This window comes from Diabrotica undecimpunctata, chromosome 3 (genome assembly GCF_040954645.1).
Source record: "Diabrotica undecimpunctata isolate CICGRU chromosome 3, icDiaUnde3, whole genome shotgun sequence".
Classification (NCBI taxonomy): domain Eukaryota; kingdom Metazoa; phylum Arthropoda; class Insecta; order Coleoptera; family Chrysomelidae; genus Diabrotica; species Diabrotica undecimpunctata.
In genome coordinates, this window is record NC_092805.1 from 149,813,971 (window position 1) to 149,830,924 (window position 16,954).

At 33.8% G+C, this 16,954-nt stretch overlaps 1 protein-coding gene across 5 annotated transcripts in view; it reads left to right on the forward strand.

The window, feature by feature from the left end:
* The window catches only part of LOC140437551 (uncharacterized), a 41,799-nt gene that overhangs the window by 7,819 nt on the left and 17,026 nt on the right, over positions 1-16,954 (forward strand). For all 5 annotated transcript variants that reach the window (XM_072527135.1, XM_072527136.1, XM_072527138.1 and 2 more), the window contains exons 5-12: positions 273-397; positions 455-790; positions 2,815-3,076; positions 3,571-3,836; positions 4,380-4,537; positions 7,835-8,115; positions 8,655-8,781; positions 12,839-13,052. In XM_072527135.1, coding sequence (XP_072383236.1) covers positions 273-397; positions 455-790; positions 2,815-3,076; positions 3,571-3,836; positions 4,380-4,537; positions 7,835-8,115; positions 8,655-8,781; positions 12,839-13,052 — 1,769 coding nt within the window. The remainder of the gene's footprint in view (positions 1-272; positions 398-454; positions 791-2,814; positions 3,077-3,570; positions 3,837-4,379; positions 4,538-7,834; positions 8,116-8,654; positions 8,782-12,838; positions 13,053-16,954) is intronic.

Below are 16,954 nucleotides of genomic sequence, written 5' to 3' on the forward strand. Positions count from 1 at the left end.
GAAAGATTAGTTGGAAAATGTATTTTTTTTTGTTTCATATTCCTTTTGTAAGAACTTAAGTTTATGGGGGTTGACCATATAAATAATGTAAGCAACATTTTGCTTACATTATTAGGAGAATTCAGGAACAAAAATACGATATTAGATACTTAAAATTTATTTAAATTTGTTTACACTAGTTAATTGTTCAAGCTTGTAAGATAATTTATATCAATATTCTGTATTTATTTTGAATTATGAATACTTGTCTAGATAATATTACGTTTTTTTAGACCTTTGCATTGTGCTGTTCAAACAGGACACACTGACACAGTAGAATTGTTGATTAGATATGGAGCAGATATAAATACAAAAGATAGAAACCTCTACACTCCTCTACACGTTGTAGCTGCTAGTGGTAGATAAAACCCATTGTTTTTTATTTTCTCTGTTGTTATTGTTATATACATTTCAGGTATAGATAGTGTGTCTAAACTACTTCTTCAAGCTGGTGGCGATGTAAATGCTCAAAATGTTTATGGTAACACTCCACTACACATAGCATGTTTGAACGGGCATTTAAACGTCTGTCAAGACCTTGTTGCCTTCGGTGCTAACATTGAAGCTACCAACTTTCGAGGACAAACACCTTTACACATTGCTGCTGCCAGTACACATGGAATGGATTGTTTGACATTCTTATTGAGACACAATGTTGAGTTGGACTGTCAGAGTTTGGATGGAAGAACAGCTCTTCACATGACTGCTATCCATGGAAGGTTTACAAGGAGTAAGACACTTATAGATAAAGGTAAGTTATCACTTAACACCAACATGCTAAACAATACAAAAGATTTTTTTTAACTACAATTTCTTTCCAATCCGTTCATTGATAATTTACTTTTATAATTTCTTCTTGTTTAAGTATCTATCTGTTTAGCTTCGTAGACCTTTTCATATTGCGACACGAAAAATCTTTTGTGCTTACACTACATCTATATTTTAGCTCAAAAGCTCTGGGATTCTAGGAAAGCTTATGTTTCGGAGATACGTTTTTATCTGATCATGATCTAAAAGGATCTGTTCTAGGTATTTATGGCGTTGGCGAACAATTGCTCTGCAGTTGTAAATAATATGTCCGGCTGAATCCTCTTTATTTTCGCAGAGTCAGCGTGTTACTTTGCCCACTTTCCATCTTCAGAGATGGTAGTGTTAAGTGGTAGTAGGATATTACAAAATCCCTTAATGAGCAGTTCAGTTCATTTCCCTTTTCCATTTTCTGCTTTTCCCTTCCTTTCCTTTTCCTTTTCCCTTTTTTGTTCATTTTCCCATTTTTGGACATCTACGATTTTGATTTTTGGATATCGCACAATGATACTGGTCCCATAAAAGAAGTACTAGTTCCTTCATTGACAAGAGTATCAGCAATCTTATTATCGGCAATTGATTTACGACCTGATATTAATAATAAGGTTAATTTGTGGTGCTTCATCAATTGCTTAAGGGACTGTTTGCAGTTCCAAGCTGTTACAGACTCAAGTTCTGAGTCCTCACAACTCAGAGTTTTCATTGCAGCTTGCCTGTCAGGGTCATTCTTGCCTATATTCATGTTTTGACAATGACAATGGAAATACTATTGATACCAAAGCCAGAAAAAGATTTGAATGCCATATCATTTTTTGGTTTGTAATCAACAAGCTATTTAAGAAGTTGCAGATGTAAAATAAGCATATACTACCAGATATATCTATACCGAGGCTCTGAAACTGTTTTCTTGTAGCATATTTAAGTTAAATATTATGTTTATATGGGATTAAGCCAAAATTAATTGTAATGAAAATTACATTTTATAATTGTTGTTTGATGTTTCGATTTCTAATCCGGAAATTGTTTTCAAATAATATTAATTTAAAAATGTGCCTAAAAGCTTTAGCCTGAATATTCCAGATATCTCCGAACCTCAAACAAGAAAGTTTCGGGCATACCTACAACTAGATCCTCACTACAAGTTGTAGAACATTATAGATATCTGAAGACATTCTAGACGCAGACCTGAAAATAATGGGTAATGCTAGTTGCATTCATTTGGACAACAAACTCTCTAGAAGGGAACCCAATGTAGAGTTTGAAAATACCATGGTTGCTATTACGATACTTTTTAGCTAAACAGTTCAAATTGCTACGTTTTCTGTGGATTTACGGATTAAGTGATGCAAACGTGGTTTCTAACTTTATTTTTATTCTAAAAGACTCACTAAATTACACTTATTATAAATTCTACTTACATTAATAATTATCGCCTATTCACACGGATATCGCTTACAACAACACTTCGCTAATACTGATTATCAAAGGTCGACTCAGCGGGCTAATATCATAAGAACATCTTTTCTAGAAATAGCCAGCGGAAGGACGGTGGCCGAATCATTGCTATAACACGGAATTCCAGAAAGTTACCGCGAGATAGACATGGTGCGGGAAACATTCGGATGAAAAGAGTATTCGTTGAAGCCAGGACCGCTTTCAAGGGTGACATAAAAATATGTATAGAGGCTAGACAATCATTTGCATAGTTTTGCACAAGTGAGGCAAACAGCCGTCCTCTGAATGTGACTGTGGATAGAACTATTGATCAAGAGTGTTCTATACTAACCAGATTATACTAATATTCCTGGTGTTTGTTCGTTTCTATTAGTGTTGCTTCTTTCATGATCTTTTCTTAAAGGCACACCGTTTTACAAAATTTGGTTATAATTTCATTTTTTTCTGTCTTAGTATTACTATTAAGAATTTTATTTTCATTTTGTACAAACTGTATTTGATTTTATTTATTAGGTGCTCAGATAGATTTTGCTGATAAAAATGGATGTACGCCTCTTCACATCGCAGCGCAATACGGTCACGACATTTTAGCAAATACCCTTTTGACATTTGGCGCCAATCCATCTAAAAAGGGCTTTGAAGGACGGACTCCACTTCACATGTGTTGTTTATCAGGATATGTGGAATGCGGTAGAAAATTTGTGCAATGCGGCGTCGATCTCAACGATAAAGATGATACCGGAAAAACTCCAACACATTGTGCTGCATATAAAGGGTAAGAAACATCATACTCTTACTTATACTCATACTTGCCCAAGTACTTTCGCTTCCTAGAGCATCTTCAGGGGCATTTCGTCAATTTTGCGCTATCCAACAATCGCAGAATGTCATAAACATAAAATTATACATAAAATTGTACATAACACTACACTAAACAAGGACAAATAGTTTACAATTATTTAAAAAATAGTCGAAGCTACATTCTGATCTGAACAGTGCTGTTTTTGCTTTGTTCATTGCGTACTCTCTGTATTCCATATCTGTGTCGCTTTCTACAATTCTACGTATTCTACAATTGTATCGCTCTATCGGCAAGACTGATTACTACTGACTTTTTGTGAAATGCGATGATTCGAATTAAAATTGGTACCGAATATTGGTACGAATATAGAAAGGACTTTAAATTTAAATCTATGCAATCTATATGTTAAATAATTATTATTCCTGTTCTGTAACTATCGTTTCTAAATTATTATTCCATTCTTTTAGATCTTACGAGTGCCTAGATTTACTGGTCAGCAACGGAGCTGATTTCAAGCTGACAGATAGCTTTCTTCGTCTTCCAATCCACTATGCAGCCTCTCAGGGGCATTACCAATGCGTTTTTACGTTGGTTGGGATCGGTAGTCCAGTAAACGATGTCGATATTGAAGGATGTACACCTCTTCATCTAGCCGCCGCGTATGATCACGACAGTAAATGCGTCGATTATCTTCTCGATCACAAAGCTGATCGGAATATGAAGGATAATCGAGGTAAGTTAATATTTTTTAATGTTTGTATTTGTTTATATAATATTTAGTTTAATAATCAAACTGAATATTAATTTCTTTTTATTGAATATAATTTAATAAAATATTACAAAATTCTTTAAGATCGAAAGACAGATATTTTAATACCATCCTGAATGCGCATCGTATATTCTTAAAATTTTACAAGCCATAAAAACTTCGGACAAAGATTTCTTAAAAATCAAAGAATGGAAAAGAAAAGTATTTTTGAAGTGTGTAAAAATTTATTTCCTAGCTGAGCGCTTTCGACTTACAAAGCCATGGTCAAGTTTTAAAAAGCGCCACTACTACTCAAGAGAGATCCCATTTGGTGCAAAAATCCACAATTTTCCTTTTTCTTTAAAAGTTAACTTACAAAAACATCTTTGAAAAAAAAAACACATAAAAGACGGAACATTAGACTCCACAAAAAAAAATTAAAAAACAAAATTTTTTTTAATGTGTTTTATGTGTAGTTTAATATTCCGTCTTTTATGTTGTGTAATCAAGAAATCATTTATTTTTCAGGTTTTACTCCGTTACATTATGCCATAGCAGGTGGGAATATAAATGGCGTTAAAAGATTACTTAGAACCGATACAGGCGATCAAAAGAAACAAGACTGCGATGAAATTAAAAGAATGATGGATAAGTGTTCGGTAGACATTACACCTCTACATTTAGTGGTGAGTACTAGTTTTAAAGACCTTTATTAAACGACTCTACAGTTACTCCTTTTCAATAAAACAATACATAATCTAAAAACATTTATCTGATATGATCAGAATAGAAGCAGAACAGAGACAAGCAAACAATTACAAGTTCTTTTACTTAAGTGGAAATGTTTTTTGTAAATAAGAAAAACGTTAACACCCCAAGGCTCTGTAATCAGCCCGACGCTTTTCCTTATAGCTATCAATGATAATAATCAAATCAATGAACAAACCCATTCCAGCGAGATTGTACGCGGATAATCTTATAATATTCTTAAATGGAAACAATATACAGAGTATGGCCAAATTATTACAAGATCAACTCGATAAATTTATAGCATGGTCTAAAAGGAGTGGTTTTCAATTTGCTTCATCTAAAACTCGCTGCATCATATTCTCAAAGAGACCACTTTAAAACTTGGGGGCCAGTCACTTGAATATGTAAATACAATTAAATATCTAGGCCTAATATTTGATCAAGCTCTAACCTGGAAGGACCACATCAAATATATATCAGCTATATGTCAAACAAGACTAAACCTCTTGAAATGTCTTTCTGGTACGAACTGGGGAGCAGACGGTAGAACTCTACTCATACTATATAAAAATTTGATCCGCTCTAAGATCGATTATGGATGCCACGCTTACTCGTCTGCTTCAACAACAACTCTAAAGTTTTAGACACCATTCAAAATAACGCCCTTAGAATAATAAGCGGTGCATTTAGAACAACTCCTATCTTAAGTCTTCAGGCCGAACTCGATGAACTACCATTAGATTTAAGAAGACAGGAATTAATGCTCTCATATGTATCGAAGCGGTACTCTTTACAATATCACCAAACCATTCGCTGCTCGAATATCCAACACGCAAAAACCCACATTCCCTTTTACGAAAGATGCAGACGAATCATAAATGAATTAAACATTAAAGTCCCCTAAATCTATCCTAGCAAGATGTCAACTTCCCCTCCTTGGCTAATGTCTTCTCCTCACATAAATTTGGATCTATTATGAGAAAATAAGAAAGAAAGCAATCGTCATCTAATTAATTCTAAATATCAAACCTTAATTTCTTCTCAATTTTCTTCCTTCAAACAGTTATTCACAGATGGATCTAAAACAGAGCGTTGTGTAACATCTGCCTTTGTAACAAAGGATGAAATAAAGAAATATAAACTAGCGGAGACTAATTCTATTTTAACAGGAGAACTCTTTGCAATATACAAAGCCATATGTCATGTTACAAAATGTCCTGAAACTAACTTCTTAATAATTACTGATTCACTAAGTTCTCTAGAAATCATCTCAAACATCTATTCTTCCCATCCTGTGGCCAAACTTATTAGACAAGAATTGCATAACCTAAACCACAGAAACATTGCTTTCCTATGGGTACCATCTCATGTTGGAATCACGGGAAACGATCTGGCGGATAAATATGCACGAGAAGCCTTAGAGGACACAACTATTGAATTCTATCCAAAAACTCCAGCGACAGATCTCAAATCATATTTCCACAGCAAAATAGTCAACATATGGAATAGCAGATGGTGTAAAAAACAGACAAAATTACTTGAGATAAAACCAATATTTCAACCATGGTCTGATAGTTCCACTAATCGTTTTTCTCAGGTTATCATCACACGACTGCAGCTTGGTTATAGTCGCCTTACGCATGGACATCTGATGACAAGGGATCCCCAACCGGAGTGTTATTCTTGAGAGGCCCCGCTAACAATAAAACACCTAGTGGAGTGCCCGTTACACAGTGCGGAAAGATGTAAATTCGGAATCCCGGAGAATTTGAGAGAACTATTCTAAAAGTGCGGTGCCAAAGTGATTATGCAATATCTAAAAGCAATAAACTATTTATACAAAATTTAATTGTTACACTGTTCAATTATTGTTAATACTTTTTTTTTTTCGCTAATAGCATTACAGGCTGATGCGAGTTTGTAAATAAAAAAAAAACGTTAACAATTGCCCAATGGTTTTCTCATTGGTCATTTCTCTTTGAAACATGTTCTCTGAGAACTCAGATAGTCGGTATTTTATATTTAATATATAATTATCGTCTAAGCATATATTTGAATTTTAAAATATCCATAAAATTAACATGGTTTCTATTTGGCTCTAAATCTTTGCTATGATTAATGCATCAATCAATATAATCGCCAAACTTGGGAAATAGTATACAAATAATGTCAAGTGTGTTAAAAACCCAACACTGAAACTGTTTTCCTGTGGCCTGTTTAAGAAATTATCAGATTTAACCTGTAAATGTTTATAAATTGGCGCTAGGTGGCAAAAACCAATTTTACAGTTGACCTAATTGGCCTCGATCTTGTACAGAAATAGCCATATTCAGGGAAAATTTCGAGAGGTGTTAAATTCCGAATCTCTTGTGTTAATCACATCAATAACATGAAAGTACTTAGATGAGGAACAGAGTACGAGATTTTAAAACACACAAGCTGCAGTAAAACATATTTGAGTATAAAATGAGAATATTGGATACGATTCACCAAGGACATGGAATGTAAGGCACAAAGAAAAGTGTGAAAAATCCTTGAAAGTAGAAAAAACCCATTAATTAATTTAAATAAAATAGAAACCGAACAATGTCTTATATAAAAGAGGAAAGTGATGATAATGATAACACGAAAATCTTAAAAGAAGAAATCAGGGATCTTCTTCTTCTTAGAGTGCCATATCCCTACGGAACGTCGGCGACTACCATGCTTATAATATTGTTATACTGATCTCGGTCTTGCGCTACTTGTAGCAATTGGTCCGCTGTCAAACCTGTCCACTGCCGCAAATTCCTCAACCAAGAGAGTTCCTTCCGTCCTATCCATTTCTTTCCTTCGATTTTACCGTTGAGAATTAGCCGAAGGAACTCATATCTTGGTCCTCTGATTATATGTCCAAGATATTCTAGTTTACGCCTCTTAATATAATAAATTTACGCCTCTTAATATAAATCAGGGATATCTTATGTAAATTAGAAAAAAACGGAAAAGCTCCAGGACCAGATGACGTCCAAATGAACTCTTAAAATACGGTGGTGAAATAATGCAAGTGGATGATTAAAAACGCAGAGGTATTTTTTCAGGAAATTTTAAATTATTGCACAACTCTCCTCCTTTATCCGGGCTTGAGACTGGCAGTGACACCGTGAGCTATGTAATTCACTAACAAGTATCAGGTGGAGTTAATAATAATTCATTTTTATTTTATTCAGTATTAAATGTCAAGTTTTTTATAGGCCAAACTCGGAAACTTAGAAATCCTGAAAATGATAATGCCTTATTTTGTCGACGTTAACATTAGAACAAATCAAGGGATAACTCCATTGCTGTTAGCGGCACGAGAAGGCCATGTGCAGTGCGTACAATTTTTACTCCATTTCGGTGCCAAAGTTGCTTTAGCTGATTATATAAACAACATGACGCCTGTCCATTACAGTGCCAAAAACGGACACTCCCAGTGTTTGAGTTTATTGCTACACAACAGCGAAGATCAGAATGTTGTTAATATGCTGGACAGGTAAGATATTTCATTTCTTTATTTTTTAAATGTATGCATCACTCCATTGTGATATTTCAATATCAACGTATACCAGTATTTCGATATTTTAATACGCATTTAGTGACATATTTCATAAATTAAAAGAAAAGAAGTGTCAGTAAGCTAAATTTTAATTTTTGGTTCCTCCCTTTATCTTGAATATTTATGATAATTTTTAACTCTTTGTTGTAAAATAAATGAGTAAAATCGGTATATCGACGAATGAACCTTAAAGGGATCGTAGTCATATAACTCCAAGGAAAAAAAATCTTTGTTTATTCGTTCCCTTCACTGTTTATCATTGTTTATTTTTTGTCCATGAGATTATCTTACTTAAAACCACTCACAAAATTCCACATAATTATCACGGGAAACAAGTGAAATTTTAAACAATGTTTACATTTTTTTGTCCTTTTATTTGTGTCTCGCTAGAGGACAACAAATCGGCTTCACTTATTGTCCTCCAGTTCTACATCTGGTTTATTATTACTACAAGTATGTATCCGATAATGTTTTAGGCAACATCGGACGGCCCTGATGTTAGCTGTCTCTGGGAACAACCTAAAGTGTGTCCATACCTTGTTGAAATGTGGAGCAGATCCTAATATTGTGGATACCGACGATCATTCATGTCTTTTTAGAGCAGTACGTATTTATTTCATTTTCCTTTTATTTACTTATTTAATTTAGGAATTAACTCCAAGAAGAACCGAAAGAGAAGAAATCTTTAGAACAAAAGAAAGACACTGAAGAGGAAAAACGCTTATTAACTTCTTATTATTTCAGAACAACCTCTAGCAAGCAAACAGCGTTTTCCGTAGAAATAGTCGGAGGAAGTGGATATGGAAAGGCCCAAATGGTAGAATGCGAACTGAAATTGATTTTTTCATCACAGAAAAATAAATTTTCGATGATGTTACTCATTACCAGACAATTTAATACGGGAAGCGATCTTAGAATGGTGAGGGAGAACTAAATAATAGAGCTCAAAACAGAAAGATACAAGCTGATAAAAAATAAACGAAATACAGGGTTATAAACAAAGACAATATATATAAAGGAGTTGGAAGAATGTATAAATCTATAAAAACTGGTAGCTTTTTGTAAAAAGTAATTCAGTATAGTCTCTCAAAAATATAATAGTAAAGCTACACAGGAAGCATAAATTAAGGTATGCCTCAATAAAAAAGAGGCGAAACACTTGACCAGGAAAGAATTTAGACAGCAAGGAAATATATACTCAGATGCAAAAAAAAACGCAACGGAGACAATTTTGGTCAAATTCAAAGTATTTCAATTTTTTTTTATTTTTCGCTCTATTTTGATGCTTTTTTTAGCACACTGTGTATAAATTTATAAATTTTAATTTGCTATAGTCCGTTTTTTGATAAAATTTTATATTTGACTTATTGTACGGGTTTAATTAAAACGTGGTTTTATTATCCCAACTTTGAAACATCCTGTGGAATAATTCCGTTTGCGAATTTTCATAAAACCTTATTTTTGGTTGCAACCATGTCTCCTAAGCATTGTGCTTTTTGTGTGACTTTTTTAATTATGATTATTTTGGAGTTATTTTGTAATACGACGAGGTGGCTTTGGTGACTGTTATCATTATGTCGTATTGACAACTACATTTTGTTTACCTATGATTGATCATGATTCTTAGTGTCGAAGATTGTGCGAAAGCCGTTGCTCTGGTTGAAGATGGGCGAAATTATGAATATATGGCTAGAGTACTACACACTCATCGCTCTACCATCCAAAGGGTAGTGGAACGTTTTATACGAACTGGAACAAACAAGCGTAAAGCGGGAAGTGGCAGGAAGCGCAAAACTACCGCTTTAGATGATCTTTTTATACGAGTCAACGCTTTGCGAGATCGTCATTTAACAGCGGTGCAAACAAGAAATCAGCTTCAAGAGGTTCGAGACAATAATATAAGTGTATTTACAATTCGTCGAAGATTACATGAATTTGGTTTGCAAAGTTGCAGACCAGCAACTGGACCCAAATTACTTCCACGGCACAGAGTGGCTAGACTACAATTTTTCAGGGAATATTTACATTGACATTTAGGACAATAGAGTAATGTCCTTTTTACGGATGAGTCGAGATACTGTCTTCACTCATCAGATGGGAGAGAACGAGTATGGCTTCGAATTAAAGAGAGATTTGCGGAGTGCGCTTTCAGTCCCCGCGTTAGCTATGGAGGGGGTTCGGTGATGGTATGGGCAGGAATATCCCGAGAGGCGCACACTAGATTGGTATTTATTGAGAGTTCGTTGATTGCACACAGGTATATTGAGGAAATTTTAGCTAATCACCTAGTACCCTTTTCTCAATATATCGGCGATGATTTTCTATTAATGCAAGATAATGCGCGACCCCACTCTGCAATGTGTCACGCAATATTTAGAGAAAGTTGGTATTAATAAAATGAACTCGCCAGCGTGTTCGCCAGATCTGAACCCAATAGAGCACGTTTGGGACATGCTTGGTAGAAATATTAGAGGTCGCGAAGTCGCACGTCTCAATTAACGAACTTCGCTTGGCTCTAGAAGAGGAATGGCAAAACATCAAGCAAGATGATATTCGCAACCTCATAGACAGCATGAGCCGACGTGTACAGGCAGTTATAGAGGCTAGGGGAAGCAATACAAAGTATTAAGCTATTTTTTAGTAGTTTTTCTTTGTTATTTGCTTACTTAGGTTAAGTTACATTTAAGTTGTTTTTTTATGTTTTGTTATTGTTATCATTGTTCATTAAAACCAAGATCATGTCGTTGCTTTTAATCATTATTTAAATACAGTGCTTCTGGGATGTCGAAATGACATTCCTTCGATATCAGTCACCAAAGCCCCCATTCACCAAAACCCCCATCTTCGTATTACAAATTAATACAAAAGATAATAGTAATAATAGGAAAAGTCATAAATTGTGGGTGGCAAAGTCATTTCGCTCCTAAAACTGAACAAATCCATATTTTCACATGAAACAAAAAACATAATACTTAGAAGACATGTTTGCAACCGAAAAACAAGGTTTTACGAAAATCCGCTAACGGAATTATTCCACAACCATTCGATTAACCCCGTATAATAAGTCAAATACAAAATTTTATTAAAAACTGACTATACTAAATTAAAATTTATAAATTTTTACACAGTGTGCTAAAAAATCATCAAAATAGGGCTAAAAATAAAAAAAAACTGAAATACTTTTAATTTGACCAAAATTTTCTCCGTTGCGTGTTTTTTGCATCTGAGTGTAAATGACCGAATGGCTGGATTTCGTACAGGATATAGAACAAACGACAAGTTAAATTGACTACACAAGTCATTCTTGAAGCATGTACAGAGTAGGTAAAGATAACTGACACGAATCTTGTTAATTTACTACGTTAAAAAAATGAAGGCTAAAACGGTTGGCAGAATATCTGAAGTACAGCCTTCAAAACCTAGAGAGCATAGACTTGAGGAAATAAATATTCGAGTAATAAGTATCCCAAAGTTCGCTCTAGAAACATCTTGCAGTAAACAAAATTAGGATCTGATAAATTAACTCATCACAAACTACTTGATTGAAAATCGCATATGAATAAAAAAGAAAATTAGCAAAAAAATATCAAAACAAATATGGAAATTTGTAACCAAAACCAAAGTACAAGAGAGAAGCTATATCAGAAGTAACTGAATAGAATGGAAGCTTATAAACCTAACAGACAGAATCAAAAATATTTATGAATTCTAAACGGAACACTAAATAACATCAGATAAAGGATAATATTCTAAACAATGGAAGAGCGCGCTGTAGCGAAAACTTCACACGAACTGTAATATAACGAATATTCTAAAAACAATCAAGGCTCAGCATATACCGGAAATTACATAATTAGAAATTAAAAAGCTACTAAGGTACTGGTAGTTAATAAGATTCGCGTGACTCAGATGGCTATGGAGCGCCAGATGTTAGTTGTCTCTCTGAGAGACCGAATCCCAAACGAAAAAATACGTCGTAGAACAAAAACAACAGACGCTATCGAAAAAATCGCGTCGTTAAAATGGAATTGGGCAGGACACGTCGCCAGATTATCAGACAACCGATGGACAAAACGTATTTAAGTGTGGAGACCAAGGCAAGAAGCAATAGGGAGCAGAGGACGCCCACCAACTAGATGGACTGACGACCTGGTGCGTGTTAGCAATAACCGGATGCAAGCCGCACAAGACAGAGGCAGATGAAAAGAGCTGAAGGAGACCTATATCCAGCAGTGGACGAATACTGCTGGATAGGTTGATGATGATGAAGGTACTGGTACTTTTAAAAATTACCATCCAATTAGATAAGGAGCAGGTAGGTTTCAGACCGGGTTGTGGTACAAATGATCACGTACTAGTTGTAAAAATGTTTATAGAAAAGATGGCGAATACAACAAACCACTGGTTTAACGGGTTGTAATATTTGTTAACTACAAGAAAGTTTTCGACTCGGCACACCAAGACAAACTAATTACAGCCCTAGCTAATTGGAGAATAAACCACAGATATGCAATACGTTAAAAACATATAACAGCACAAGACGAAACGACAAGAGAGGCCTTTACCAAACAGTGTGTACTGCAGAGTGTATCTCTATATTAATCTGTTTTATAGTTTAAGTTTTAATAATAATTATACAAAATGAACTGTTATGTTTAAGGTTGTTAGCGGCCAAGACGGTGTTGTACAACTTCTTCTGTCTAGTAACGCGAAAGTTGAAACTACTGATATCAATGGCAAAACGGTGCTGCATCTAGCTGCAGCTTGTGGACATTTGAACTGTATGCATATGATTCTAGTCTACATGACCGAAGAGCAAATAATTGCAAAGGATAAACAGCAGTGTACAGCTTTGCATTGGGCTTGTTATAATGGTAAGATCAAATTGAATGTTATGTTGAATATATATATTACTAGTTGCCCGTCACCATACGACGGGGGATCTAATCAATTTCATCTACAATCTTCTTCTTCTTCTTAAAGTGCCTATCCGTTCCGGACGTTGGCGATCATCACGGCTATCTTCACTTTGCTTATTGCAGCGCGGAACAGTTCAGTGGTAGTCGTGTTATACCACTTTCGCAAATTTTGAAGCCAGGAAATGCGTCTTCTTCCCGGTCCTCTCTTACCATTTACTTTCCCTTGGAGAATCAGCTGGAGAAGGCCGTAACGTTCTTGGTTTCTCATTACATGACCTAGATATTCCAACTTTTTAGTTTTGACGGTCATGAGAATTTCACATTCTTTCCCCATTCTACGCAGGACCTCCACATTAGTAACTCTGTCAACCCAGGATATACGTAAGATGCGCCTATAACACCACATTTCGAAAGCTTCGAGCCGATTCATAGATGCAACAGTCAGTGTCCATGCTTCCATTCCGTAGAGCAGAACTGTGAATATGTAGCAGTTCAATAGACGGCATTTTGTTTTTAATGATATGTCTCGACTGTTGAAAATAGTTCTCATTCTAACGAATGCTGCTTTTGCTTTTATTATTCGCTGTTTAATTTCTGTTGAGTGGTCCCATTGGCTATTTAAATTGGTGCCTAGATATGTATATTGCTCGACTCTTTCGATATTCTGTTGGTTGATTGTAAGTTGAGCGTTTAGTATTGGTTTTTTACTAATTGTCATAAATTTGGTTTTCCTTATGTTAAGAGCTAGTCCGTATCTGTTGCTGACTTCTGTTATGCGATTTGTTAATATCTGTAAGTCATTCAGATTATCGGCAAAAACTATAGTGTCACTTCGCACTTTCTCGCATTGGGTTTTTTTGGAAGATTTATAAAAGTTGACACTAACCACTCTTGGGGAACCACGCCCGTATCATATATACTGTTAAATATATTTGTCAAGCATTTTATGCCATCATAGTCCATAAGTTTTAAGAATTCTGAGTGAAAATTATCAGGGCCTACTGCTTTACCATCTTTGGTGCTTTTGATGGCATCTACAATCACTCCACTTAATTTTTTCTGTCATCCTCCTATTTAGGGCTAGGACGACAACAGGATAATATTTTAACCTGTTGTACAACTTTCATAATAAAAAAGCCACTTTTGGAGAGTCGCTGAACTTTTTGCGTAAAGTCGTCTTATGAAATCAACCTACATATAAAACCAGCGTAATTCTAGTTTGGCTTATGTTTGGCCTATTTATTTGATAGGAAAGCTCGAGTTTTGTATTATGTTTTTTACCGATCACCAAATTCGCAGCCAATTTTTTAGGATCAACAAAATTTTCAAAAGAATTAAAAATTAAATTTTTAAAATAATAAACTTCTTGCATGAAAGGGTCGGTCTTTTCACCTCCATATAAATATTGTCCTATCTGACAGATATCTGAAGGATAGACATTTATTTATAAAATAAAATGTACCCGTCTTTTCACGTCAAATTATGTTGCGGTTACTTATCTATAAGATAAATGTAAAATTTATTTCGGAACATACCAATATTTAATTAATTGTCAAAGAAATCACAATAATGTTTTAATATCTCTTTTGATTATACAATTTGTGGTGGCAGGAATAAATTAAATTATGTAAAGAAAAGTTTAATAACGAATAAAAAAAATAATACATGTTTAATGATTCTTCTCAGGGTTTTCCATAACACTAAAATATTATACAATGTTTTCTCAAACATCTTCAACTTCAAAAAGTTCAGTAATGTCTTCATTTAGTAATTCATCTTCAAAATTGTCTTAATTTTGATCTCTCGCTAGGTTATACTCGTAGAATGTTGCTGTAGATTAGAACGGTTGAATCCTTTTGACCTTACAGCCACTTCCACTGGACGAAATAGTACCTAAACCTTCTCTTCCATACATAAAAAGTTATGTTGCATATCTCGTTCTAATATGAAATTCATTATAGAAATTGGATTGTTTAGTGGATTTCTAAAAAATGGCTTTACTTTATAATCAGGATCTCCTTGTAAGAATCCATTTCTATTATCTCCATTTAAACTTCTTATCAAGATACAGAATTATTCATTTCTACCTGGTAGGTAACTAGAAAAACATAATCAAGAAGTATAATGAAATTGTCAGAATTTAAAATCAATATTCCATATATTATATAGAAGATTTATTCAAAGTTTTGAAAATTTCCTACTACACTCTGGATATTTTGTATACTTACGCTGAGTAATATCCCTTGAAAAAGGTTAATTAATCCATTTTTTAATTATCAAGATTATAAAAATATTGAATCCCCAAACTATAAATGAAAATATGTATACACCCACTTTTATAATAATTTATTAACAACTATTTACAATATTTTCTCAGAATATAGATCACTGTCTGTTTACTTAATCTTAACCTTTTAAAAAAGTCTTTATCATTACAAAAATTAAAATGTTCAATTCTGCATCAAATATTATATTCTCGCACTAAGTTTATAAACATTAAACATCATACTGATCATACTCTCCGATTTTATAAAATCCTTTTATATTGATGTCTCTAACCTACACTAAACAACAATATTTAGGTTATATTTTTGATTTCCCGATAACCTACAATATAATAACGAACTACAATAAACAGAATCTATTTTCCAGATAACTTTTTATTCAGTACTTTATTTGACAAATAAATATTTTATATTATATGTCAGATAATTTTAATTTAGTCTATCTGTTCAGATTCAAAAACAAAATATGATTGACTCATAGGTTGAAATTTCAGTAGTTCAGATATCTTTGTTTAGATGGCGTTAGGATTTTAAATTTAAACTAACATAAAGCTTTAAATTATTTTGTATTAAATTCTACCTTAAAAGTATTATTAAAATTAATTAATAATTATATTTATATGTAATTAATACAGTATTATTAATTAAATGTATCGTTGTAAGAACAAAATATGATTGAAATGTCAAATGGTGGTAGTTCAGATTTCTTTCCTAGATGGCGTCGTTAATTTACTAGACAAATGGTGTGACCTGTTATTATAGCCTTGTATATAGAGAGATAGTAGCTGTAAGAATTTGCAAACTTTTAAAATGTTCATATGTCTTCACTGTTCATATGTGTTCACTGTCATTTTGTCATTCACTGTGCACAAATCTCTTCAAAATCTTCCTGTCATGTGACATAACCTTTGCTTCTCTCCATGTAACTTCTTTCTTGTTAAGTTGTTTTGCTGTTACGTCGTACCAAATCTCCGTAGATCTTCCTCTTTTCTGTTTCCCTTGTGCTTTAGTTTCCCATATCTTTTTGAAAGGGTATTTCATTTTTTAGTCGCTGGAGTCTCCCACCAACTTAATTGCCTTTTTTCATTTTTTCATTTCATAACATTTTTTCTTACCTGATCTCTTCTAGTTACTCCTTGCGTCCTTCGTAAATATCTCATCTCTGTCGCCTGTATCTTACTTTGCTGTTGCTTACTTCGTATCCACGACTCTCATACACTCATACGTAAGAATTGGTCCATATATAGCCTTAAAACATTTAAAAAACAAAATTTGTTTAATTTATTAATGTTTTGTATTTTCAGAACGATTTTGTGGAAATTGAAAGTTCAATAAACTTATTTTAAGCTTAAACTGTGGCTTATTCCCAATAAAAATAGTAATTGCCTTAAAACATTTGTTGTAGTTTGTTTTGTTATTTCTCTCATGTTGATTATTGTTCTTCCTATTGCCTGATATAATTTATTCACTTTATCTATCCTTTTATTTATCTTTACTTTTTGTCTGCTAGTTTTTTCAATTGTCACTTCTAGTGTTCAAACGTTTTCACCTGTTTAATTTCTATTCATTCAA